Raw genomic sequence first — 26,416 nt, forward strand, 5'->3', positions numbered from 1 at the left:
AAATACTACTGAACTGTACACTTAAAATGTTATATTGATACAGTGTTAAGTATTTTTTAATTGGGGGAAAAAAAGATTAAAAACCCTTCAGTGAATTTTCATTTCTCTGAGGATAAGGAACAAAATCCTTGATGAGGCCTAATGACTTGTGCTTAAGCCTTCCAACCTCATCCTGTGCCACTTGCCCCTGTGTCTTAGCCATGGTGCCATGCTTCTCCTCCCTCTTCAGAGTTCTTCCCTCTGCCTAGCATGCCCTCCCCAACTACCTCACATAGCCAACTCCTATTCTTTCAGTTTCCATTTAAATGTCGGTTCTTTGGAGAAGCCTTCCCTGCCCTACCCCACACTTGGTGTTTTGAAACAACCTTTTAAAAATGTAACAAGTGGATATTTTATGATTAACTTTTTAGAGTTGGTTTCCCCTGTTAGGGTGTGATCTCCTTAAGAGCAAGCCCTGGGTCTATTTTGCATGTAGACCAGCAATTTTCAATCAGTGTGCCACAAGAATTTTTAAAACATGCAATAATTGACTGTTTAGTCAGGCACACTGACCTCTTTTCCCTTAGATTGTCAAATTAAAAAATGAGCAGCATCCTGGCTTGTGTGACTCAGTTAGTTAGAGCATTATCCCCTGCACCAAAGGGTCACGGGTTCAATTCCTGGTCAGGGCACATGCCTAGGTTGTGATTTCAATCCCCGGTTGGGGCACACATGGGAGGCAACCGATGGATGTTTCTTTCTCTCTCTCCCTCTCTCTCCCTCTCTTTCTCAAATCATAAAAGCATATCCTCAGGTGAGGGTTAAAAACAAAAAATGACAGCCATCAACACAATAACCATTTGTGAATGAATCAAAATTATACCTTTTTTTTTTGTCAGTTCAGCAAAATATATATATTTTTTGGTGTGCTGCAGGATTTTAGTAATTTGTGTGCCATGAGATGAAAAAGGTTGAAAATCGCTATAGTAGACAAAGGAATCAAGGAGTGAAGTGAGGCCAGGCCTGGCCTTGGGAGAGCTGCCCACACCATGACCCCACCAAACCCCTTATCAAGATATAAGGGAAGAACATTTGGAGTGTGGTCTCCGGTGGACTTCTTCATTCTGGAATTCCACTGGGAGAGAAATTGACAAAACTTGTGGGAAGAATCCAGGCCTGTATTAAGCTGTTCATGCACATTAGGGCATTTCCTTGCCTCAGCAATACTGAGAGAGAAATAGTAATAATGTTTACTTATTTTTTAAAATACATTTCTTGCTAGGTCCTGTGTGGGTGGGTGTTTTGTTTTTTGATTACTGTGAAATGAGGGACACAATAGTACTATTTCAGCTGTTGTTCTGAGAATGAAATGAGCTGTCAGCACAGAGTGCTTAATGCTGGGCCCAAGCTCTTAGTAAATAGCAAAGGGGAAAATCTGATCACTAGGAATCATCTCCATGGAAACGGAGGCTTTGAGAGCTAGGGTATGGGATCTGCCTCCTAATCATAAGGCCCGCCCTCCCTCTGCCTTACTGTGCATAGCACTGAGCTGTCTGCTTCTAAGTCCCCTATCCCCCTGTGGCCCTCCCTGTCAGGTCATTATGGCATGTCTTGTCTGTTTTAGTTATTTATTTGTGCCCCTTTGTGAGCAAATTGCGATTTGCCAAGGAGTATAAACCTGTTTTATTTGCCATGCCCCTTCTATGTTAGACAGGATGACAAGATGTCTTTTGCTACTACCAAAGTGGCAGTTCTACTGAGACTTGGGAATTGTGAGAACTTCTCTTGATAGTTTCTGAATCAGACCTGAGTTCTACATGTAAACATTTTACATAGCGATATCAGAGGTCTTCTAAATGCATCACACACTGTTCATCTGATTGGAAAGGAAAGAGGAGTTAGATTCCTTTATCCATCCCAACCAACTTGGTCAGCGAAGCAGTAAAGTCCCCAGAGTTCTGTGTTCTAAATAGAAACCTATTCTTTGTAGGGATGTATGGACCCCACAGGCCCTTAGCACTTTCACGCCATTGAGGGTATTACGACTTTCTAACCATAACTCTTTCTTCAAGCACAGTGTTCTTCAGGATTAATATTAAACTGGTTAAAGCAGAGGTGCTCTGGTGGAAAGGGGAGCAGAGCAGGAAATGGAGGTTCCTATGCCCCATCCACTTGGCTTTTCTCTTGCCCTCCCTGGACCCCCCTTCTATGCTCTGCTAAAGACCTGAAACCACTGGTCTAGTCTAACCTCCGTTTATTTTATGGTTATACAATAAATGTAATTATAATTAAACTTTTAAGAAATAATACAGAGAGACTGTTTGTGTCCTTTATACTTTTTACCTTAATCATAACATTGTACAAACTATACTAGACATTATGACCAGGATTTGACTTGGATACAGTGATACAAAGCCACCACAGGATCGATCCCTCCTGATGCCTTTTATAGCCACAGTTACTCCTCCTCCCTGTCCCTAGCTCCTGGCAACCATTACTTACTCTTCATTTCTAAAATTCTCTCATTTCAAAAATACGTATATAAATGGAATCATACAGTATGTAAGCTTTTGGGATTGACTTTTCTCATCCATCCGAGTTGTTGCATGCACCAATAGTTTGTTTCTTTGTGTTATTGAGTAGTGTTTGTGGTATGGATGTACCCAGTTTGTTTAATCATTCATTAGTTGAAGGATATCTGAGTTATTTCCAGCTTTTTGCTATTAAAAATAAAGGTGCTATGAACACTCATGTACAGGCTTTTGTGTGGACAAACTTTATTTCTCTGCAGTAAATGCCCAAGAGTACAATGGTAATTGCATGTTTAGTTTTTTAAGAAATTGCCAAACAATTTTCCAGAGTACATATACCATTTTACACTTCCATCATCAATCTGTGAGTGGTCTCTGTATCTTCACCAACATTTGGTGTTATCACTATTTTTCATTTTAGTTATTCTGGTAGATATGTAGTGATATCTCATTGTGGTTTTAACTTGCATTTTCCTAATGGCTAATGATGTTTAGCTTCTTTTCATGTGTATATTTACCATCTGTACATCTTCTTTGGCAAAATGTCTTTTGCCCATTTTCTAATTTTTTTTACTCTTGTAATTTTGAGAGTTCCTTATACAAGTATATATTTCAGATGCAAGGCCTTTGTTAGATGGGAGTTTATAATTACTTTATTCTGTAGTGTGTTTTTTCTTTCTCTTTACAGGGACTTTTTCAAAACATGTTTTAAATTTTAATATCTATTTTATCAGTTTTTGCTTTTATTGTGTTAAGTTTTAAGAATTCTTTGCTTAGCCCTAGATTCCCAAATATTTTCTCTATACATTTTAGTTTTGTTTTACATTTAAGTTTGTGATTTATTTTAAATTAATTTTTAAAAAACTTAATTCTCACCTGAGGATATGTTTTTATTGATTTTTAGAGGGAAAAGGAGAGGGGGAGGGAGAGAGAGAGAGAGAAACATCAGTCGGTTGTCTTCTGAACGCGCCCTGACTGGGGATCAAACTTGCAACCTAGGTATGTGCCCTGACTGGGATTCGAACATACAACCTTTAGGTGTACAGGACAACACTCCAACCAACTGAGCACCTAGCCAGGGCTTAAGTTAACTTTTGTATAAGATGTGAGGTTTCTTGCCTGTGGATATCTTGCTTCAATACCATTTGCTCTTATATTGAATTGCTTTTGCAACTTTGTCGAAAATCAGTAGTCTATACTTGTTGTGTGAGTCTATTTCCGGGTTTTTGTTTTTTTCCATTGATCTTTGTGTCTTTCCTTATGCCCCTATCACACAATATTGATTATTGTAGATACACAGTAGACCTTAATATTGAGTAGGATGATTTCTCCATTCACTTCTTTGTCAAGATAGTTTTAGCTATTCTAGGGTTTGTGCCTTTCTGTATAAACTTTAGAATAAGTTTGTGTCTATAAAAAAACGTGCTGGAATTTTGATAGAAGTTGCATTAAACCTATCGATCATTAAACCTATGATGGGGAAACTTGACACTTTTACTGTGAACATAGTATGTCTCCATTTACTTAGATCTTAATTTGGTTATTTTCATCAACATTTTGTAATTTTAAACATATAGAACCTGAACATGTTTTTGTTATTTTTTGGAGGGATTAGAGGTGATTATAAATGGAGTTCTTTTTTAAAAAATATATTTTATTGATTTTTTTACAGAGAGAAAGGGAGAGGGATAGAGAGTTAGAAACATCGATCAGCTGCCTCCTGCACACCCCCTATTGGGGATGTGCCCGCAACCAAGGTACATGCCCTTGACTGGAATCGAACCTGGGACCCTTCGGTCTGCAGGCCGACACTCTATCCACTGAGCCAAAACCGGTCAGGGCTGGAGTTCTTTCTTAATTTTGATTTTCAAATGTTCATTGTTTGTATATAGAAATGCTGTTTATTTTTGTGTATTGATCTTATATGCTGCCTTGTATATTGAATATTTGGTGTACTCATGGTGTTGGAGTTTATACACTGAGAGGCCAGATTATTATGATTTCTGAACGCATAATAATCTGGCCACTCAGTGTGTGTGTGTGTGTGTATATATGTATGTGTGTGTGTGTGTGTGTGTATATATATACATATATATATATATATATATATATATATATATATATATATATTTATATTAGACCCGGTGCATGAATTTGTGCATGAATTTGTGCATGGGTGGGGTCCGGCCAGCCTGGCCAAGGGGAGGGGACATGGGTGTTGGCTGGCCTGCCTGCTGGTCGAACTCCTGGTCGAGGGGACAATTTGCATATTAGCCTTTTATTATATAAGATATGCACTGAGTGGCCAGATTATTATGTGTTCAGAGATCATAATAATCTGGCCACTCAGTGTAAATTCCTTTAGAATTTCAAGGTAAACTATCGTGTCATCTGCAAATAGGGGCAGTTTTATTTCTTGTTTTCTAATCTGTGTGCTTTTTCTTGCTTAATTTTTTTTCAGGTTTGAATGTGATTTTTTTTATTAAATTTTACTGGGGTGACATTGGTCAACATGCACATATAGGTTTCATGTGTGAATTTCTAAGTTGCAAAATTGAAGGAGCTAGAACTTTCAGTATTATGCTAAATAAGAGTGGTGGGAGAGGATATTCTTGCCTTGTTCCTAAAGTATTCAGACTTTCATTACTAAATATATTGTTAGCTATAGGTTTTTTTGTAGATGCTCTTTATCAAATTGAGGAAGTTCCCCCTCTGTTCCTAGTTTGTTGAGAGTTTTTCTCATGAATAGATTTACTATAGTGTCTTTTGTCATATTTTTTCTGCATCAATTGACATAATCATTTGATTTTTCTTAACTTATCAATATGGTAATATTGAACCAGTCTTGCATACCTACAATATATCCTGTGGTGTATATTTCTTTTTATATATTTTTAAATTCAGTTTGTTAATATTTTGTTGAGCATTTTTTGCATTCAAGTTCGTAGGAAATACTGGTCAGTAGTTTCCTTTTTTGGTACTTATTGTCTGGTTTTGATATCAGAGTATTACTGGCCTCATAAAATGAGTTGGGATATGTTTCCTCCTCTTGTATTTTTCTGGGAGTGACTATAAATTGATGTTCTTTTTAAAAAATATTAATTCTTTAAATGTTTGGTAGAATTATCCATTGAAATAATCTGGACCTGGAGATTTCTTTTTGGGGGTGCTTAAGTATGAATTTAGTTACTGTATTCAGATTATCTATTTCATTTTGGCTGAGTTGTTACAGTTTGTGGTTTTAAAGAATTGGTCTAAGTTGTTGAATTAAGTTATTCTTAGTAGTCTCTTATTATTCTTTCATTAGCAACAGAGCTGTTGTAAAATCTCATTTCTTTCTTGATAAGGGTGATTTGTGTCTTTTCTTTTTATGTTTGCCCGTCTTGCAGTAGGTTTATCAATTTTATTCATTTTTTTAAGAACCAGCTTTTTAATTAATTTCCTCTAGTACTTTCCTGTTTTATTGATTTCTGTTCTTTATTATTTCATTCTACTTGCTTTGGGTTTAATTTGATCTTCTTTTTCTAGGTTCTTAAGTCAGAATTTTCGTTAATCTCTCCTCCTACCCCCCCACCCCCACCTTCCCTCTGAGATTTATTATGATTTTTCCCCTCTTTTCCAATGTAAGCATTTAATGCTATGAAGTTTCCTCTCAATACTGCTTTAGCTATATCCCACATATTTTAATATGTTTTATTTTTATTCAATGCTTTGTATTTTTTTTCAAGACTTCGTCTTTGATTCATGGATTATCTAGACTAAATGTTGCTTAATTTCCATGTATCTAGAGACTTCCTTTCTGTGTTGATGTTTAATATTATTCCATGTGGTCAGAAAACATATATTATTTCAGTTTTTAACATTTGTGAGGTTTGCTTTTTGACCTAGGATATGGCTTATTTTAAAACACCTGTTACCCAACTCTGCCTCAATACCTCATCTATAGCTCACATTGCTTATCTCTCATTGGCAGAGAAGTGAGGCCCAGGGTAACCTTCCGAGGGCCCCTGAGCTAGTGACAGAACTAGACCCTGAGCACCCAGAGCCCTGCATACTTGGACAGAACCAAGTTTATCCTCCCCACAGAGCCTTTGCCTTCCATGATCCTTCCCATGACACATGATGAACACATAATTGAGGGTGGGATGGGATGGGGTGGGTACAGAGGAGTAGCCAGTCCAGGCCCTGTGCCCCTACACTCTCACCTCTTTCTAATGGGGTGGTAAATGAGGAGGGACAACTCAGATGCCTAAGAAGCTTAGGCGCAAATCTCGTAGACAACCTCGGGCTGTTGCCCCCCTCACCCAGGCCCGCTGGGCGGCCCATTCCCACCCTTGCAAACAGTCTAAGCGTACTTTCAAGAGCTGTCAAGGCCGCTGCAGCCACCAAAATTCTGTATTAAGGGTTGCCAGCCAGCAACAAGCAGTTGACACCTCATCTACCTCCTGTAGGACCTACAGGAACAGTGAGGAACTTCGGTCTCGTATTGCGTCTGAAATCATCACACCTCTTCAGGAGCCTTGGGACAAGGCTAGTGTAAGCAGTCCCCATCGAGAGTTTCCGCCTGCCACTGCCAGAGAGGTAGACCCACTCCGGATTCACCCACAGCACCCACACGTTAGCCGGCCTCCTTCCTGGTGAGTACAGAGCCCCCAGTGGGCAGCCATGCTTCTGTAGGATTCCAGCCATGACCATCTGGCCATGACCTCCTCACTGGCCCCTATGTGTCTTCAACAGAATTGTCAGAGTCTTAGTGTATGGAGATAGACGACATAAGTAGAGCAGTGAGTTCTTGCGCTGCCACTAGTCAGCTAACTACCCAGCATCTTAAGGCTGCCTGCCCCTTTTTAGAGTCCACAAAGAGCCTCTGAGTCAGCCCAAGGGTCAGTGCCCATGGGGCTTGTGTGCAATACTCCCAGGTGGCTGCCAAGTGCTTCATTTATTGATTCCAGAGCTCTTTGTGTGTGCAGGGCTCTGGACAGGCTTTTTGGGAAAATGCAAAGATGCAGAAGTACTGTCCCATAGAGGATGTAGTCCCAGTGTCTTGCCTGTTTCACTTTATTGGAGTCCCCTGACCCCTTTGACAACTTCAGAACTTTTCCAAAACAGCATGGTATATGAACAAATCATGTCCAAGATCTTTGCAGATGAGCATAGCAGCCTTTAGGGCTGGAGACTTATGCTCCAAGGGAGGAGAGAAGGACCAGGGAGACTTTAGTCTCTGGCTGAGACACACTTTCCAATTTGGAATCCACAATGTAGTAGTAATGGTAGGATTGGTAGGGGTGGGGGAAGGTTCACTTTGAGGCCATAATACACACTCAATAAATGTTGTCATTGTTATTTTATTCTGTTTGGCAATTAATATACTTTGATTAGTGTTTTTTTATAGGAAATTGATTTAATTATTATAATAAGTAATAATTGGCAGTCTCTTTGGCAATCTTCAGAAATACTGGGTCCTGTGGGAGATTAAGAATAATAAAAAATGGTTGAGAGGCTGGAACAGCTTGTCCAGTCTAACAATCTTATTTTACAGACAGGAACAGAGGTAAGATGACCTTTGTAAGGTCATGAGCCACTAAAAAAGAGACTGAGGCAGGGCTGGGGTCCAGGTATCCTCACATCCAGCACAATGCTCTGGCTGTGATGTAACCAGAATATGGTGGCAAGATTTCAGAATAAGGCCTGGGCAGCAGTCAAATTGGAGGAGATTTTTAGACCTTAAGTAGATAATAATTCTCAATTTTGGACTCCCTGCCCATTTCAAAATAAATATTCTGTGAAATCTCCTTTATTCTCTCAAAATGGAATTCATAGATATTGTTACTTACCAGATGTTCAGTTTCAAATAGAATTGCTATAAAATCCTAACTATAATATGAGAAATAAAGAGAGTAATCTATAATAATAAAAACATAATATGTTAATTAGACCAGACAGCCGAACGACCTTCTGGACATCATTGGATGTCCTTCCGGATGAAGCCGTAGTACCAGGGGCCATGGCAGAGAGAGGCGGTTGGGATGATCAGGCAGGCAAGCAAGCAATTGGCGGTGATCAGGCAAGCAGGCAAGTGGTTAGGGGCAATCAGGCAGGCAGGTGAGCAGTTAGGGGTGATGAGGCAGGCAGGCAGGTGAGCGGTTAGTAGCCAGCGGTCCTGGCTTGCGAAAGGGTGCAGGCTGGGCTAAGGGACCCCCGACCCCCTTCCTTCTCCCCTCCCCTCCCCCCATGCATGAATTTCATGCACCGGGCCTCTGGTTAATAATAAGATAATGTGTATTTCATTGTTTAGATGCCTGAGCAAAGATTTCCCTGGAAAACATAACATAGTCAGATATTTGCTGTTGTATGTGGAATTATCTTGAATTTGACAGCAACAAAAGCTGGCACATACAGATGAGTCGTGTCAGCAACTTGAGTATATAAACTGTGTTGCTATTGCTAACATGACTTTTCTGAAATGGTGAACAGCCCTTAGGAGAATGGCAAACAAAATAATGGATAGACAGTGTTTCTTAATTATATCAGTTATATTCCTGGAAAATTTTGTATTAGACCAGTATGAAAAATACTTTGTGTTCATATATAAAATAGTCTTGGACTCAGATAATTTATGTAGGCTTTACATCTCCTTTAATGTCTAACAAGTCTTTCAAAAGTTGTGTGGGATGCAGTGCATTCTTTGTTATGTGGGATTCTACTGTGAATTGTAGAGCAGGCAGCATCTGGTCTCTGTCTGTTAATGCCAAGAGGACTCTCCAGACACTATGACAAGCAAAAATACCCCAGAGCTTCCACAATTGGCACCTGAAGGCTGTGCCATCCTAATTGTGGAATCATAGACCTGGAGTCTAGAATTATAAAGGTAAAAAAATCCTGTCCTTGGAGGAAGTGGAAGAACTAGAAAATCACCATGTTGCAAACTTTGTCATACACATTGTCAGTAGTTGCTAAAACCATTAGATAAAAGGTTAATGGGGAATTTTATAATACACTTGAGGCCCGGTGCACGAAATTCGTGGGGGGGGGGGGGTTGTCTCTCAGCCCAGCCTGCACCCTCTCCAATCTGGGACCCCTTGAGGGATGTCCAACTGCCCGTTTAGGCCCGATCCCACTGGGTTGGACATCCCTCTCACAATCCGGGACTGCTGGCTCCCAACTGCTCACTTGCCTGCCTTCCTGATTGCCCCTAACCGCTTCTGCCTGCCAGCCTGATCACCCCCTAACCACTCCCCTGCCAGCCTGATTGATGCCTAACTGCTCCCCTGCCAGCCTGATTGCCTCTAACTGCCCTCCCCTGCAGGCCTGGTCACCCCTAACTGCCCTCTCCTGCAGGCCTGACCACCCACAACTTCTCTCCCTTGTAGGCCTGGTCCCTCCCAACTGCCCTCCCCTGCTGGCCTGATCACCCACAACTTCCCTCCCTTGCAGGCCTGGTCCCTCCCAACTGCCCTCCCCTGCTGGCCTGATCGCCCACAACTGCCCTCCCTTGCAGGCCTGGTCCCTCCCAACTGCCCTTCCCTGCTGGCCTGATCGCCCACAACTGCCCTCCCTTGCAGGCCTGGTCCCTCCCAACTGCCCTCCCCTGCTGGCCATCTTGTGGCAACCATCTTGTGTCCACATGACCACATGGGGGCAGCCATCTTGTATGTTGGAGTGATGGTCAATTTGCATATTGCTCTTTTATTAGATAGGATGGATCAGACTGATAGCATCTGAAATCACATCAATCTTAACACTGAAAGTAGTAGCCAGATTGTGTCTTCTATGAGTAAGTTCACAGCAACCTGAATCTAGATCGAACCTTCAGTTTCAGAGAAGCATAAGGGATAGAAGAACGAGTTAAACAGACACATGAGGATACAGCCAAACCTGGAACATGAAAAATTTTTACACAATAAATTGACCTTGGTTTTTTTTTCCCCATCAAATAAATGAATGGCATGGAGGAGAAAGGGAAAGAGAGGACTGTTAATAAAAGTCATATCAACTAAATACAGTGTTGGACTTTCTTTGGATCTTGATTCATAGTAATTCTAAAAATTATTTTTGAAACATTTGGAGAAATTTGAACATAGACCAGGTATTAGGTAACATTAGGAATTACTGCTAATTTTGTTAAGTGAAACAATTAAATTTTGGTTATATTGAAAGAAAAGAAGTCTTTATCTGTTAGAGGTATACATTTTACAAATATTTATAATGAAGTCTTTTTCTTTAAAGTAATTTCACCCTCCAAAGAATCAGGCATTAGTATAGGTGAAACAAGAGTGGTAGAATATTGATAATTATTGAAATTGAGTGGAAGGATGCATGGGGATTCATAAATTATACTATTTGTACTATTTTAGGCCATTTGAAAATTTCCTTAATAATTATTTTTATTAATACCAATCTTTCACAAACTCCTTCAGAAAATAAAAGAGGAAGGGACACTTCCCAACTCATTCTGTGAGGCCAGTATTACCCTGATACCAAACCAATGATATCACAAGAACACTACAAACCAGTATCCCTTCTGAATATACATGCAAAAATCGTCAACAGAATACTAGCAGAACAAATCCAGCAATATATAAAAAGGAGTATACATCAAGAGCAAATGAAATTTATTCCAGAATTGGTTAGCTTAACATCTGGAAATAAATCAATGTAATACACCATGTTAATAGAACAAAGGACAAAACCCACATGTTCATCTCAAATAGAGAAAAAGCATTTACAAATTTCAACACCCTTTCATGGTAAAAGCCATCAGCAATAGAAGGAAGCTTTCTGAACCCAATAAAGAACACCTGTAAAAAGCCCACAGCTAACCTCCAACTTAATGGAGAAAGATTCAGTGCTTTCCCCGTAAGATCAGGAACAAGCAAGGGTATCTGCTGTAGGCTCTGCAATTACTCAAGAAATCAAAGAATCCAGATTAGAAAGTAAGGAGTAAAACAATCTATTTGCGAATGACATGGGGTCTTATATGTAGAATATGCTAAGGAAATTTAAAAAAAAACTTTTTAGAACTAATATACAAATTCAGCAATGTGACAGGATACAAGATCAATACACAAAAATTGCTTGTATTTCTATACATTAGCAGGGAATAGCCCGGAAATGAAATTAAGGAAATGATCACATTTACAATAATGCCCAAAAGATTAAAATACTTAAGAATAAATTTAACAAAAGAAGTACAGGATTTATACATTGAGAACTACAAAAGATTGTTGATATAAATAATGGACATCTGTGTTCATGGGTAAAAAGTCTTAATATTGTCAATACTCCCCAAATTGATCTACATATTCAATATAATCCAAATCAAAATCCCAGAGTGTTTTTGTTGGAAGGTTTTGTTAGTGTTGTTGTTTTTTAGAAATTGGCAAACTGATTCTAAAATTCATGTGGAAATGCAAGGGAACCAAAATAGTGAAAATAGTCTTGGAAAAAAATTTTGGAGGACTTATACTTCTCAACTTACTACAAAGCTACAGTAATTAAGACAGTGTGGGACTGACATATAAAGCAAGGGAATAAAATTGAGAGTCCAGAAATAATCCATATATACATGGATAATTATTTGAAAATTTAGATGCTGAGGAGCCACTTAGGTTCTTAAATCTGTGCTATTTATTCATTGAGCTCACTAGATCTAGCCCTGGGTGATTTAAGGCCAGTGACACCATCTGGGTTCTGCTCACATTTCCTCTTGTAGGGGAACAGCGGGGTACTTGGGAACACATAAGAAGCGGAACCTGAACCACACTTGTGTTCAGGGAAGGCTTCCCCAAGAAGGGACTGACCTCTAAACAGGAGAGAAAGGGTGCTCCAGTCTGAAGGCCTGTCCTTTGCAGAGCCCTAGAAGGACAGGCAGGATACCTAGAGCTGGGTGCAGATGGAGTAGGGTGGTGGTGGTGGTGAGTGGTTGCAGAGCCTATAGCAGGCTTCCCCACTCAGGGAAGGGACAGGATACAATACTCCCTATCAAGGATAATTACCAAGCAAATGGTGTGGGCCTGAGTTTAGGAACCTTTACTACGTGAAGGCTCTTGGTATTTGGGCTGAGAAAGGCTTTAGGGAAGATGTGGGCATTGTTCTAGACTAAATGTTACCATGTAGTTGGAAGCTGTGAGGATTAGGCAATTGTGGCATATTGTGTGCAAAGAGGTAAAGGCCCACAAGATGGAGAAGAGAGCCTGGGAATGGTGTCAGCCAACCATTAGCCTGCTGCCGGCACACCAGCTCTGCACTCTCCTGCCCTTTGTGTTTGTTTTGTTAGCCAAACCCCCTGGCCCCTAGCCTGGGGTTGACCCCACTCAGTTATTTTTGTCTAATCCCAAGATTATTGGCTTTTTTTTTTTTCAAGTACTACTTCCTTTGCCCCTCTTTTTCACCTCGTTGTAGCTCCATCATCTGGACTTATTATGCCTTGCACATATTTGATGAGTTCCCTATTCTGCAAATGTTTTCCTGTGGGTTAGAGATCCCTGGGGCTAGACCCCTACCCTTGAGGCACACACTCTCCCTCCGGCTTTGAAAACAAGGGAGTAAATTAAAGTGATAAGCGCCATTAACAGAGGTTAGTGCAGAGATCCTTCATGGATACCCTGGGAAAGGCTTTGTGGAGGAGGTGCTACCTCAGCTGTGTCTTCATGGGGAAGAGCAGTATTTTTTAAGCTTCTTTTCTTTTTTCCTTTATGTGTCGGAATTATTTCATAGCATTTCTTTCAGGGGGGCGGGGGGGTGTTCCATACTGAGGGAACACTAGGCCAGATGCATGGGACTGTCCCTGAAATTAGAGGAAGAATTTGTGTCTGGAGTCCTAGGATACAATAGCTGTGGAGGATGGGATAGATTTTGGAAGGCCCCTGATGTGGAGTACATGACTCTCCCCATGGGCAGGTGGAAACCACTGAAGGATTCTGTTGGCAGCAGTGCTTTTGGCTAAAGAACCTGGTGGGTTGGAGGGGGTACGGCAGAAGGCCAAGCCTCACCACACCTACACACCACTCTTAGCAGGCAGGATTTATTCCCCTTCTTTCTGCCTCCCATCCAACCCCCATGTCAAGGAGAGGGTATTACATGGCAGTTAGGAACACAAGCTTTGGAGGTTGATCAGCTGGGTTCAAATCCTGACCTTGTAGCTTTACCTGCCAGCACATGTAGCCTCTCAGAGCCTTGGTTTTCTCATCTGCACTTTGGGGTCATTATTCCTGTCTCAGAGGTTTCTTAGGATTGAATTTGATGAATGTCACATGTTGAGCTCTTTGCTTAGAATATAGTAAATGTTGAATAAATACTTAGCAGGTCCCATTCAGGTAACAGTAGAGATGAGAACAAGACTGAAGGTGTAATGAGTAGAGGGTCTCCCCAGAGAGAACCTTGTTTTATGTTTTTAATTACCTAGTATCCTACCCCCCACCCCCATAAAAGGATTTGAAGCAATGGAGCCACATTGGTGTGAGGGGATTGACCCAGAGGGTGTGTTTAGTGACTGTGTTTAGACCAGGCTCTTTATGGACATTGTTTCCTTATATCAACACTGGCAGCGATTTATCGAAGCCAGGAGTAAAGGCCAGTTCTTGGCTTTCATTTGTGGTTGCTCATCTTCCAGACAGCCCTACAAGATCAGTGCAACCCTGCTTTACAAGGCGGGGAGACAGAGGTAGGGCAGTAGCATAACTGCTCTGAAGTATCTAACTGGGAGGGTGAAGACTGAGGTTTGCCCCTCTGTGGGTCCGACTCAGCATATGCTTTCCTCACTGCACCCTTCAATTTAGTTCACGTAATCAGTTTGTATACAAGTTCAATGAGGGGCATATGGAGAAAACCCATCTCCTTCCCCCGCCCCATTAGGTTTTTCTCAAGCAAGCCTGTTTCCCGGGACTAGGACACTGAACTAGAAGAGATCATTGGAAGAGGAGGCGGGATGTTTAGGAGGTTTTTTGTCAGCCACTAGTGAGTTGAGCCTGTCAGGTCTTCCCTCTGTAGCCCTCTTTTCCCTCCACCCCTACTCTTTGCCAGCCCCCTTTCTTTGTAGCCCAGATGTCTCTAATATCCATTCCTTTATTATAGCCACCACCATCACTGCCACCATGTTGCTGGGCAACCCAGCACTCACACTTTTACCTTTTTGTTTTTCCCTCAAATGCTTAATTTGGGGGTGGGGCTTTTGGGTGGGGAGTAGAGAAAGAGCAACACAGCATCAGACCCATCTGGTACTGCAGGGTGTTAATTACCCAATCCCTGAAAAGCTTGGCATATGCTCCCAGTAGGAAATAGCAGCCTCTGCCTCTACCCATAGGACATAATTCTGTGTCTCACCCCTCACCTTCCACACCCTCATCTTGCCTGTCCCATAAACCTCCAAATGCAAACCGAAGTTGGGATGTCTGCCCTAGCGCATAAAGAGAGTTGCTTCTCTAACCGTGTGTTGAGGTGTGTCCAGAGCTTATCAAAGGCTACTGGGTCTGCTGGTTTGATGCTGGGTTTGATGTTGGTATAGATGGAGAGGACATTCCATTGTGATGGAGAATTGAGGGTAAAAAGTAGATCTATTCTACTTCTGAGATCTCTAAATGACTGAAAACAGCCCATCTGTAAGGGAGGTTGTCGTTTTATTGTTTGTTTTCATATAAGCCTAACTTTTTTGTTGTTATTACTTACAATTCTAACCCATTTCCCTTTGCTCCATCTGTCCTCCATCAGTCAGGAGACTCTGTCCCAAATCCTGTTCCCCATTTTGAAAAAAACAATTTTTCCCATGCTTAACCAGCTTTACTAAAAATAAACCCTTAGATATAAAGCTCTTATGTCATTCAAAATTCATTTTTAATCCCAGTCTGTATCTTTACATATTTTTAATGTTCCCAATATTTTGTGTTCTACATTTTTTAGAAATTTCATAATTCATTCACTAAAGTATTAAGTATGGTTTTTAGCATGTGATATTATATAATACAGCTATGTTATCATTTGCCTAACCTCAATGGGATATTTTTAGCATGTCCAGTATTTCATTTTAAATTGCACACTATGAACATTTCTGTGTGTGTGTGTGTGTGTGTGTGTGTGTGTATACATACTAGAGGCCTGGTGCACGACATTCGTGCACTGGGCGGGGGGGTTCCCTCAGCCCAGCCTGCGCCCTCTCACAGTCTGGGACCCCTCAGAGGGGTCCTTAGCGCTGCCGCAGAGGTGGGAGAGGCTCCCTCCTCTGCCGCTACGCTCGCCAGCCGTGAGCCCAGCTTCTGGCTGAGCAGCACTCCCCCTGTGGGAGCACACTGACCACCAGGGGGCAGCTCTTGCATTGAGTGCACTTCATAGTGACCAGTCATTCTGCCGTTCGGTCAATTTGCATATTAGGGTTTTATTATATAGGATATATATATATTTTTTTAACTTCCTTGAGTTATATTTCCTATGCTGGCAGATCCCAAACATTTTGGTCTTAGGAATCCTCTTGCACTCTCAGAAATTATTGAGGACCCTAAGGAGCTCTTGTTCACAGTATATCTGTCAGTGTTTATCATATAAGAAATTACAGCCCAAAATTTCAAAATACACATTTTGTCATTAATTTTAAAATGATGATAATAAACCCATTATGTGTTAAAATAAATAAGAAATTTTATTAAAATAACTATATTTTCCAAAACAGAAAAATATTAGAAGAATGACATTGTTTTACATTGTTGCAGATCTCTTAAATGTCTAGCATAGAATACAGACAGATTCTCATTTCTGCTTCTGTAGTTAGTCTGTAAGTGATAATGTTTTTGTTAAAGGTTGTTGGAAAAGAGAAGAATAGTTTAATATGCTTCGCAAATAATCATGGGTGTTCTTTGCATTTCACCAGAACTTGACATGTGATAGTTTCTTTAAGGGTTAGTTGTAATTTAGAATCCAAATCCATGTCAGTGAATGCTTTATACCTTATTAGAGGCCCAGTGCACAGACTCGTGCATGGGTGGGGTCCTTCGGTGTGGCCTGCGGGGATCGGGCTGAAACCAGCATCCAACATCCCCCGAGGGATGTAGTAGTGTGCGAAGCACCGGGGAGGAGCCACTCCCGCTCATCCTGGCCCCGTTCATACTGGTCAGCTGAGCATCTACCGCCACCACCCTCCCACCCCCCGTCTTCTACCGCCACCCCTCGCATCTCCTGGTCTGCTGCACCCAGCTATGGAGAAGTGGGTCCCTAGGGTGGAGCTCCCGTGGCCTCGCTAGAGGTACAGACTGAGGCTCAGAGAAGTGGGGTGAGTACCCGAGGGGCACCTGGGGTAGACCAAGGAGTCACAGTAGCCGTGCAGTGAGGCCACTCACTTCACGCATTGTCTTGCAAATCCTCGGGTGGCTCTGGTCTGATAGGAGGTGAGCACTAGGGACAGAGTTCGTGGTCTCTTTTTTCCTCCCTCCGTCCCTTGGTTCCAGCTGCCCAGGGAGGACGCGATCGGAGAGGTTGATGGGGGTCAGGGGCGCCACACCTCCCGAGTGGTGCCTGGGGAGCAGCAGAATTTGGGCCGATGGCCCGGCCGCCCAATGCGAACTGCAGCTCAGCCCCACCTGCTTGCAATCTTTCATAGACTCATCTTTTCATCTGTCCAAGTTGTCTGCTCCCTGGTGGTCAGTGCACGTCATGGCGATTGGTCGAATGGTCAACTGGTCGAACGGTCATTTAGGCTTCCATATTTATAGATTGCATTTAAACCCCACTGGTCTTTCATGCCTTTGAGTGGATCTTTTACCCACGCATGATATTAGAAAATCATGTATCAATTGTTTGGAAAATATTGGTTCACTGAGATGTGCAGATCTGCTAAATGTTGATACATTTTATTACACAATATAAAAAATCACATTCATTAATATTACCAATCTCATCAGAATCAGTATTGGGAAGCCACCAAGTTAGTGATAAATACATACTTCCAAATTGCTAATTTTCACTTAAAAGCTTGAATTTTATCATTGGCAACATATATTGTCAGTTGTTTTTCTGAACTAACAAGTTCACATAATCAGAGGGCTGCTGCAAAGAGTGTCTTGGAAGGACATACAAGAAACTGAAGATTTGGTAGGTTGGGGGAGAGGAGAGTGTGAAGAAGGTTTTTTACTTTTATAGAGTCCATAATCTCCTAACAATAATTCTGAAATCAAAAGAGATCTGAAAACCATGGTATTTTGTTTTCTTTGTTTTCCCCCAAAATCAGGTTGGTCCTGAACCTTGTTTGATAGGAAAACTTGACCTAAAGTGGCATGAAGCTCCTTATATTTTCATTTATCCCACTTGTGACTGTTCATTCATTTTGCAGAAATATTAGGGTATTGGGTACAGGGTGCTGCCTGGGAGCGTTGCACAATATATATTACATGTACTCACCTTGACCTTTCTAAAATATGAAAAATTCTGAATTCCAAAACACAGCTAGCCTAAGATTATGGATGTGTGTATCCTTTTTTACTCTTGAATTTTGAAACTGGTGAATGCATTACCTATTCAGAAAATTAAAGATTTTAATCTTTTAAAAACTAAATTTAGCACAAAGCAAGCTCATGGTAAATAGTGGCGGCTGCTGTTAATCGTCCCTCCAGGCCTTTCTGAACTGCCAGCAGATCTGTTCATGGCCACACTATGTTTCACCGTTACAGCAGCCCCTGTGAGTGTCACTACTTAGTTTTACATCTTAGACTGGGATACAGAGGTTTGGTGATAGACCCCTGCCAACCAGCTAGATAGTTTCCCACCCAGAGTCCAGAACCCATCTCTTAATCCCAACTCTGAGGCCGCTCCAGTTCCCCAGAGCACCTCAGCCATTGGCATGGCACCCACCGGAGATGTGTGTCCAGGAGAGTAGTGTTGTGTGTCTGGGAGGAGGGGGAGCATATAAGAAGGAAACTGTGGCTAGACTCACCTCAAATCCTTTAAAGGGGCCCCTTTTGGAGCTGGGACATACTGTCCTGTGGGCCAGCCAAGAAGTTGTGCCTGCGGGTTAATTATACAACACTCTTTCCTTCAGTTGATTACCAGATGAAGTAGTAGGGGCTTGATTTCAGGGACCATGTGCAAAAGTTACTTTCTTATTTTAAGCCCTAGAGCCTCAGTCAGCACATCCAGGACAGAGATATTTTAAAATGGATTCTGCACATGTGCCATAATGAGCTCACTGAAGTGTGCATGTGTTGAGTGTGAGCCTAAAGGATATGTTGTGACAGTTTCAAGTAGACAAATAATTGGGGTTGGCCTTGCGGCTGCCATTCTAGGCCCCATTGTTCTCCATTTCCTCTCTCCTCCCACCCTCTGTGGCCCAGGAGAAAAAAATAGAGATGGCTGCATGTTTCAGGAGCCATCAGACTCTGTTCTCCCAGGCATTTTTATAGCCACTAGAAGCCCCTATGCTTGCTGCCCTCTGGCACCAGCTGGTCTGACCAGTGAGGCAGGATGTTAGGAGGCCACCAGAGACTTTGACTGCCAGCTCCATGAACCACAGCTTGGGAACAATAACCTTCCCTTGGAAACCTAGTCTATCTAAATCCCACTATCTTCCAGTCATGAGGTAAGACTGATTGGAGAAGCACCTACTTTTGAATTTTTCCCCAGATCTTTAATTAGTGGCTTCTTACCTATAAGCTTAGATTAGGGGCTGTTTATGAAGAATCTGCCATGCCCCAGAACTGTCAAGTTCGGATTGCTCGCTGGGGCTCCAAGCAGATTCCAAAGACCACTTTTTCAAATACTAAATCTTTTTTATTACATTCATATCCATATCCTTTATAGAAGAAACTCATCACTGTTTGTATTTTCAGTATGCTTCTTTCCAGTTTTATTTATCCACACCCATCCACGCTTTTCACAGTTGATTTCTTAGGTATTGATAATCCCTTTTTCTCCCACAGTTAACATTCGAACATAAACATTTTTACACATCATTTTAAGACATCCTAAGAGCATTGTTTCCTTGGCCGAATTTAGGGATATGCCCTAATGTACCTAACTGGTCCCCGATTAGGCTGACCCATTTCTCTTGATTAGTTTGTATGGAGATATTTTAATTTGAATTAAGTGTTCTTTCTTTAAGATTGATACCTAGTCATAAAGTTGTTGGATCAAAGAATATAAAGATACATAAAGCTTTTCAGAGAGAGATCTATTTTGTAGGTGTATATATCCTATCTAATAAAGAGGAAATATGCAAATTGACCATCACACCATCACAAAGATGGTGGCATCCATAGCCACAAGATGGCGGCACCCAGTCCCCTCAGCCCCGCTGGAGTCCCACAGTCCTTTTAGCCCAGCTCGGTGGGGGTCGGGGGGGGATAAGTGGGGGGGATCAGGCGCACAGTGCCTTACTATAAGTCCCAGAGCAGCCAGGCACCTGGGCTCCCAGGAGCCTAACCCACCCTTAGCCCCCCAGCCACCCAGGGCCGGCCCGAGGTGCAGGCAAACCTCAGATGGCAGCTGCCCAGCTGACGCCCAAGGCACAGGCAAGCCTCAAATGATGGCTGCCCAGCCACCTAGGGCCGGCCCGAGGCACAGGAAAGCCTTGGATGTTGGCTGCCCAGCTGCGTAGGGCCAGCCCGAGGCGCAAGCAAGCTTCGGACGGCAACTGCCCAGCCAACGCCTGAGGAGCAGGCAAGCCTTGGATGTCGGCTACCCAGCCGCCTAGGGCCGGCCCAAGGCACAGGCAAGCCTTGGATGGCGGCTGCCCAACCACCTAGGGCCGGCCCAAGGCACAGGCAAGCCTCAAATGGCGGTTGCCCAGCCGCCCAGGGCTGCCTGAGGCTTGCGCTGCTGGCAGTGGCAGCAGCAGAGGTGTGATGGGGGCATTGCCTTCCCCTGATCGCCAGGTCGCCTCCCGCCCCTGAGGGCTCCCGGACTGTGTGAGGGGGCAGGCCAGGCTGAGGGACCCCCCTCCAGTGCATGAATTTTCATGCCTCAAGCTGCTAGTATTATTTAATACAGAATCTCCACTTATTCTCATAGCTCATGCATTGTCAATGAGGGTAATGGGGGAGGGGTGGAAAAAATCTTAGCGGTTACAATGGTTTGTGGCCTTCCAGTGGCCTACAGTGCATAAACAGTTATACAGCACTTGTGGTAGGAAAATTTCATGCGGGACCATAATGAAAAAAAAAAAGGTTGAGAAGCACTGTGTTCACTGTATGTGAGTACACATCTCATCTACCCTTGGAAGCTTTTAAATCTGAGCTTTTGGTTTTGGGTTTTAGAATAATCTTCTGGTCCAAAAGGCTTGGTTCTTTATCCAAAGTTTAAGAGTTTGAGAAGGGTGTGAATAAAATAAAATTTATGTGGCAGTTAACACTGTTAATATTTTTCTTTCTATATAGTTGGGATCCTCCATGTTCTGTAGCTTTGTATTCAGCCATTGTAACACTATCATTGTTAGTCTTTGCCAAGGGCCACTTTGAAATATCCCTTGTGTTATGGTTCATGCAGGGGTTTCCCTTGTCCCCAAGCCTGGGAGTCAGGTTCAGGCTCCTGGGAGCCCAGGTGCCTGGCTGCTCTGGGACTTATAGTAATTGTCCCTTGTTTGTTTCAGGTGTGATCCCCTGGGCCCATTTGCTGTCGGGGGAGAGGACCTAGACCCCTTTGGGTGAGTACTGCTGGAGAGGTGGCAGCAATACAGCTTGCTCTCCTGGCTTTTCAGCCCAGCTCATCTTCTAGTTCTAGAGCTTTTCATCAGTCTTCCTTTGTGGGGAAGGAGCCAGTCTGTTGCCGAGCAGCTGAGAAGTCATTGCCATTGTTCTGCTCTGCCATGCCTGGAGCTGTGCAGGAGTGCAGGAGCACTCTGAGTGTAGGGGAGGGGCTAAGCCAGCACAGCAGGCAGCTTCTCTGTCCTTTCTGACCCCTCCTGCGCTGTGGAGGACAGCAGCCCCCTCCTTGGAGGGCAGGATACCATGTGGGTTTATCAGGTGTGGGCTACAGACCTTAGGACATCTCAGGGCTACTCAGAGGTCACCTCGCTTGATAAGGGGAGTCTTTAATCCCCCAAAAGCTCTGGGTGGTTCTTGTCACACACCCACTAAAGTCATTACAGCCTGAGCTATGCACTGTCTTCTCTGAATGAGTCACACTAGATTTTAACCTCTGCTGTAAAGTGGCCCAGCTTGACCATCTGATTTTTAGACAGTGATGAAGTCACAGAAGTGCACAGTTAAGCTTGAACAGTGACCTCAAAGTTTAGGGGAATATCAGCACATGTGTCCTAGTTTGAGCACATGAGGTTGGGTCCATGGAACTCCATGAGAGAAATGCTGTCAGGAGCCAGATGGAAGACCCACAGGCAGTCCATAGATTGCCCTAGGGTTCTTTTAAAAAACAGCAGAAAAGCTAGCAGCATGGATTGTCTCAACGTTATCCTTAGGCCTTAGACCTCAAGTAGTGCCCTGCAGAGCCTCGTGATGGTTCTGCGTTGACCTTGGAGAATTCTGGCACCTGTTCTTGATCAAATTGCCCCCCTTGGGTACAGGTCATGGCAGGAGTCTCCATTTTGTAGGCTCAGGGACCCTGGAGAGCCAGAAGTCTAACTGTGCTGTTTGTGTTCTTGCCCACTTCCTGCTGGTGCTCAGGCAGCCATCCCCGCATGTCTGCTTGAGACACCATGCAGGAGTAGCCCAGGCATTCTTAGTCTGTTCTCACCTCCTTCACCTCTTCTCCAATAGCTCCCTGCCATACCTGCAGACCCATTTTTCCTTCTTGCCTCAGGTATCGAAGAGGTGGCATGATTGTGGATCCTCTGAGATCTGGCTTCCCAAGAGTACATGTTGACCCATCCTCGGGCCTCCCAAACCGGCTTCCTCCAGGCGCTGTGCCTCCAGGAGCACGCTTTGACCCCTTTGGACCCATTGGGACCAGCCCAGCTGGGTAGGTATTCTCTCAGGTATGCTGAGAAGTAGGACCTGATGACAGCTCGTCTCAGTGCTGCAGGATCGAAGGCATCACACCAGGCACAGATGCCAGTAGCTCCATCCCCCACTGGCAAGAGAGTGGAGCCTCCTCTAGGCCCTGCCAGATGCCCTCCCGAAGCTTTCCAGGAGCGCCCCGTTCCTCAGTGCCTCCCTCCCCCCAGTTCCCCTCAGAGAGGACCCAGGGGAGGAGGAGCGACTCCCTCACTGTGGCTGTGTCAGGAACTCACTGGATCCTTATCGATACTCATAGATATTACTGTCCACATTTAGTAGATAGAGAAAACCGAGGCCTTAAAGGATGAAGTAACTTAGCCAAGGTAGAAGAATCAGGAGTCAGTCCCAGTGTGTCTGGCTCTAGAGTACGCGTGTGCTCTTCAACTCCACGAACCACCCCATCATTCTGGAATATAGGCTCCCTCAGCTCAGGGCCCTGTCCGCCTGTGTGCCCCTGGCCCTCTGTCACTCCAACTCACCAGCCCCTCTTTCCATTCCAGACCTAACCCAGACCATCTCCCCCCGCCGGGCTACGATGACATGTACCTGTGAACGCCTCAAGAATGTAACATCCCAGCCTTCCCTCCACTCTCCTGGAGCTACCACCTCTGGCCCCATCAGCAACCGTGTTCTTACGGGCTGGGGGCAAGGGACTCTGCCCATGTGTTTGCAGGCTGGCTGGGATTGCCTCCCTATTCCTTGTCAGAGTCACAGCACCTGCTGCAGCTCTCCACTTTGCTGCATATAGGTCCCAAAGAGAAGTCAGTCTCTCTCACCACCAGCTCCTCCCCACTTCCCAAGGGAGACTCCGGCAACATATACCCTCTACCCAGTGCAGCACTATAAGAACAAAATGCATTTTGGATGTTATTATTAAGAACCAAATGTCAATACAGAAGTCATGTTGCCGTCTTCCATTTTTCTTTACTGCACAGTTCCTTCCAATTATGAGACTTTTGAGCTTGAATCTTTGTGGGGCTAAATGACTTTTCCTTCCCAGGCCCATTCTTACTTCTCAGGCACCTTCCCTTCATAAATTGCTGTTGGCGCCTGACATCACCAAGATGGGTCCCAGTATAGCTGCATGGATGAAATGAGTGACTGGAAACCTCATAGGCCACAAGGATGTTTTCACACGGACAGGCACATTGCAGAAAGACTGCATGCTTCTATGAAGGGCAGAACCCTCCGATTCCGCCTTACCTGACCCAGTCCTGAGTCTGTGACTGGGCAGTGGCAGCCTACAAACAGAACAGACCTGAGCACTAATCTCTTTTTACCAGTAACTTATTGAGTGACCCTAAGTCCCTTCCCCTCCCATGGCTTTGTGCCACCTATGGAATCTGAGGTGCCCTTCCCACTGAGGTGCCCTTCCCATTCTGATGTCTGCTGACCCCTGGGAACTGGGGCAGAAGGAAAAGAAGGAAGGTTCAAGGCTTTATGTGGTACTTACAGTGTCTAACTCTGTGCCTCTCACCCCCCGTGGGCCCAGCCGAGCACAGGAGCATGGGCTCCATCTGAGCATGGTGTGGAACTCCGGGAGGAGCGGGAGGCCAGCCTCAAAGCCATTGACTGGGGTGGATGGAAGAACTAGTCAAGCACAAAACAACCCAGGAAGGCATTTACCCCCAGGGAGCCCCACCTCTGGAAGCCTGTGCCCTCTGTCCAGGCCCGCCTGACCTTTGGTGTTCTCCGGATCCTTTTCAGCCCGAGGCCTGACAGATGTGGTCAGTGATGAACCTTATGCTGGAGTGGAGAGAGCACCATAGAGCACCAGGCTCAGACGCAAGACATCAAAGCACTAGTCACTTTGGCTCTACAACTAGCATTTCAGCCATGTTTGGGTCCTTTCACTTCTCAGCTCCTTGGGTTCCTTCCCCTAAATTAGGACATATTATTTCTCTGTGGGCAGGGGCTACCAGAGCCTTTCTGGGGTATCTGCTAATGTGCTTTAGCCTGGGACTGCCTGTCTGCCCTGCTGGAGAGTAGGTTAGGGGTAAAATAAATTGGCCCATAGGCCCAAGGTCAACCTAAGATGTGAAGGCTGGGCCAGGGTGGGGAGGCTAGCATGAGTGGGCTCTCCGGGCATTTCTGGCAGACCCCATCTCAAGCACTGATGTAGTAAAAGACCACCTTAGTCCTTTAGAACACATGTGCTCTGGAGAAGGACCCAAGGTGAGGCAGAGCTGCAAATGTAGTCATCAATCCTAGTTTGCTTCCCCAGGGGCCAGCGATGGTGGAATGTTTTTGTTTTGCAATTGGGTCATACCTACTACCAAAAGGACATGGGCAATTTACTCATAAAAGCATCCTTTACTATAAAAGGAGGCATTTAAAAGAACATCTGACCAGAGACCATCTGACAAGCAGGGAAGGGGGGTAGATCACTTTTAGGACCCTGACTCCGAGAAAAGACAAGATCGAAACAATAAATTTGCCACTTTGATTTACTAGTAGCAGAGGTCGAAAGGATAGTCCAATACATAATTCTTTTTTCTAAAAACAGAAACTTTAGTGATTCATCTGCAGAATCAGCCATTTTTGTGTGTGGGTCTCCTTGCATCAAGGACATTGAGTAACACAATTGATGTCTTAGTTCTGTGGGGGCTTTTAGGAACTTCTAGGTCAAGCTGTCTGTGCTTGTAGTCAGGCCACGTCCTTCCTTTCAGCCATAACTAATTGCCAAGCAGCAAATGGGAACGGTTAGGGTTTGTTTTTTGGAACCCTAAAGGTTGGAGCCTTAATAAATATCAGCACTTAATAACCTAGTTCTCTTTTTTAAATAACTTTGTATATAATTCACATACTTATGAAGTTCAGTCTTCTAAAAGTGTGCATTTAAGTGGTTTTTAGTGTATACACATTATGTGCACCCATCACTATATCTAATTCCTGAACATTTTCACCACTCCAAAAAAACAACCCCATATCCATTAATAGCCACTCTCCATTCCCCCCTTTCCAGCCCTAGGCAACCACTAGTCTATTTTCTGTCTCTAAAGAGTTGACTATTCTGGACAGTTCTCATAAGTGGAATCATATAATATGTGGCCTTTTGCACCTGGCTTCTTTCAGTTAATGTTTTTAAGGTTCATCCATGTTGTAGCATGTATCAGTGCATCATTCTTTTTTATGGCTGAATGATATTCTATTGTATTAATATACCACATTTTCTTTACCATTATCAGTTGATGGGTATTTGGATTGTTTACTTTTTGGCAATTATGAATACTGTTGCTGTGAACATTTGTGTACAAGTTTTTGTGTGGAGATATGTTCTTAATTCTCTTGAGTATAAACCTAGGAATGGAATTGCTGGATCATGATAACTTGATACTAAACATTTTGAGGAACTTCCAGACTGTTTTCCAACTTCGCTGTGCCATTTTACATTCCCAACAGCAGGATATGAGGATTCCAGTTTCCCTACATCCTTGCCAATACTTGTTAGTCTTCTTGTGTATAGCCCTCCTAGTTGGTGTGAAGTGATATCTCATTGTGGTTTTGTCCTCTATTTAAAAAAAAAAAAAAAGAATTTTGCCCTGGTCAGTTTGCTCAGTGGTTAGAGTGTCGGCCTGCGGACCAAAGGTCATGGGTTCAATTCCCAGTCAAGGGCATGTACCTCAGTTGCAGACTCAATCCCTGCCCCAGTCAGGGTATAAGTGGGAAGTAACCAATCGATGTGTCTCTCTGACATTGATGTTTCTTTCTTCCCACCGCCTTTCTCCCTCCCCTCTACTCTTTCTAAAAATAAAAAAAATAAAAAATCAATGGAAAAAAGATCCTTGGGTGAGGATAAAAATTTAAAAAAAAAAAGAATTTTGACCTAGGCCAAATAAGCTAGAGACCAGAGCCAGTCCCCCTTGGAGAACAGACCATGGCTTTGGTAATAACCACTTTGGGATGGCCATGGCTGAGGAGCCACAGAGGAATTGGGTTTGAATTTTGGGGAAGGTTCTGGGCTGGATGTGAATCGGACAGGTG

General features: G+C 43.5%; 1 protein-coding gene across 2 annotated transcripts in view; it reads left to right on the plus strand.

The window, feature by feature from the left end:
- The window catches only part of PSMF1 (proteasome inhibitor subunit 1), a 38,899-nt gene extending 12,721 nt beyond the window's left edge, over nt 1-26,178 (plus strand). Inside the window, exons 5-8 of one of the 2 annotated variants that reach the window (XM_080685665.1) lie at nt 6,962-7,147; nt 21,070-21,123; nt 22,236-22,394; nt 22,933-23,403. In XM_080685665.1, coding sequence (XP_080541791.1) covers nt 6,962-7,147; nt 21,070-21,123; nt 22,236-22,394; nt 22,933-22,984 — 451 coding nt within the window. In that variant the 3' untranslated portion in view covers nt 22,985-23,403. Of the gene's footprint in view, nt 1-6,961; nt 7,148-21,069; nt 21,124-22,235; nt 22,395-22,932; nt 23,404-24,139 lie in introns of those variants that run through there. The other variant, XM_080685666.1, reaches the window with a different exon arrangement.
- The last annotated feature ends 238 nt before the right edge of the window (nt 26,179-26,416 follow it).

This window comes from Plecotus auritus, assembly GCF_963455305.1.
Source record: "Plecotus auritus genome assembly, chromosome: 8".
Classification (NCBI taxonomy): Eukaryota; Metazoa; Chordata; class Mammalia; order Chiroptera; family Vespertilionidae; genus Plecotus; species Plecotus auritus.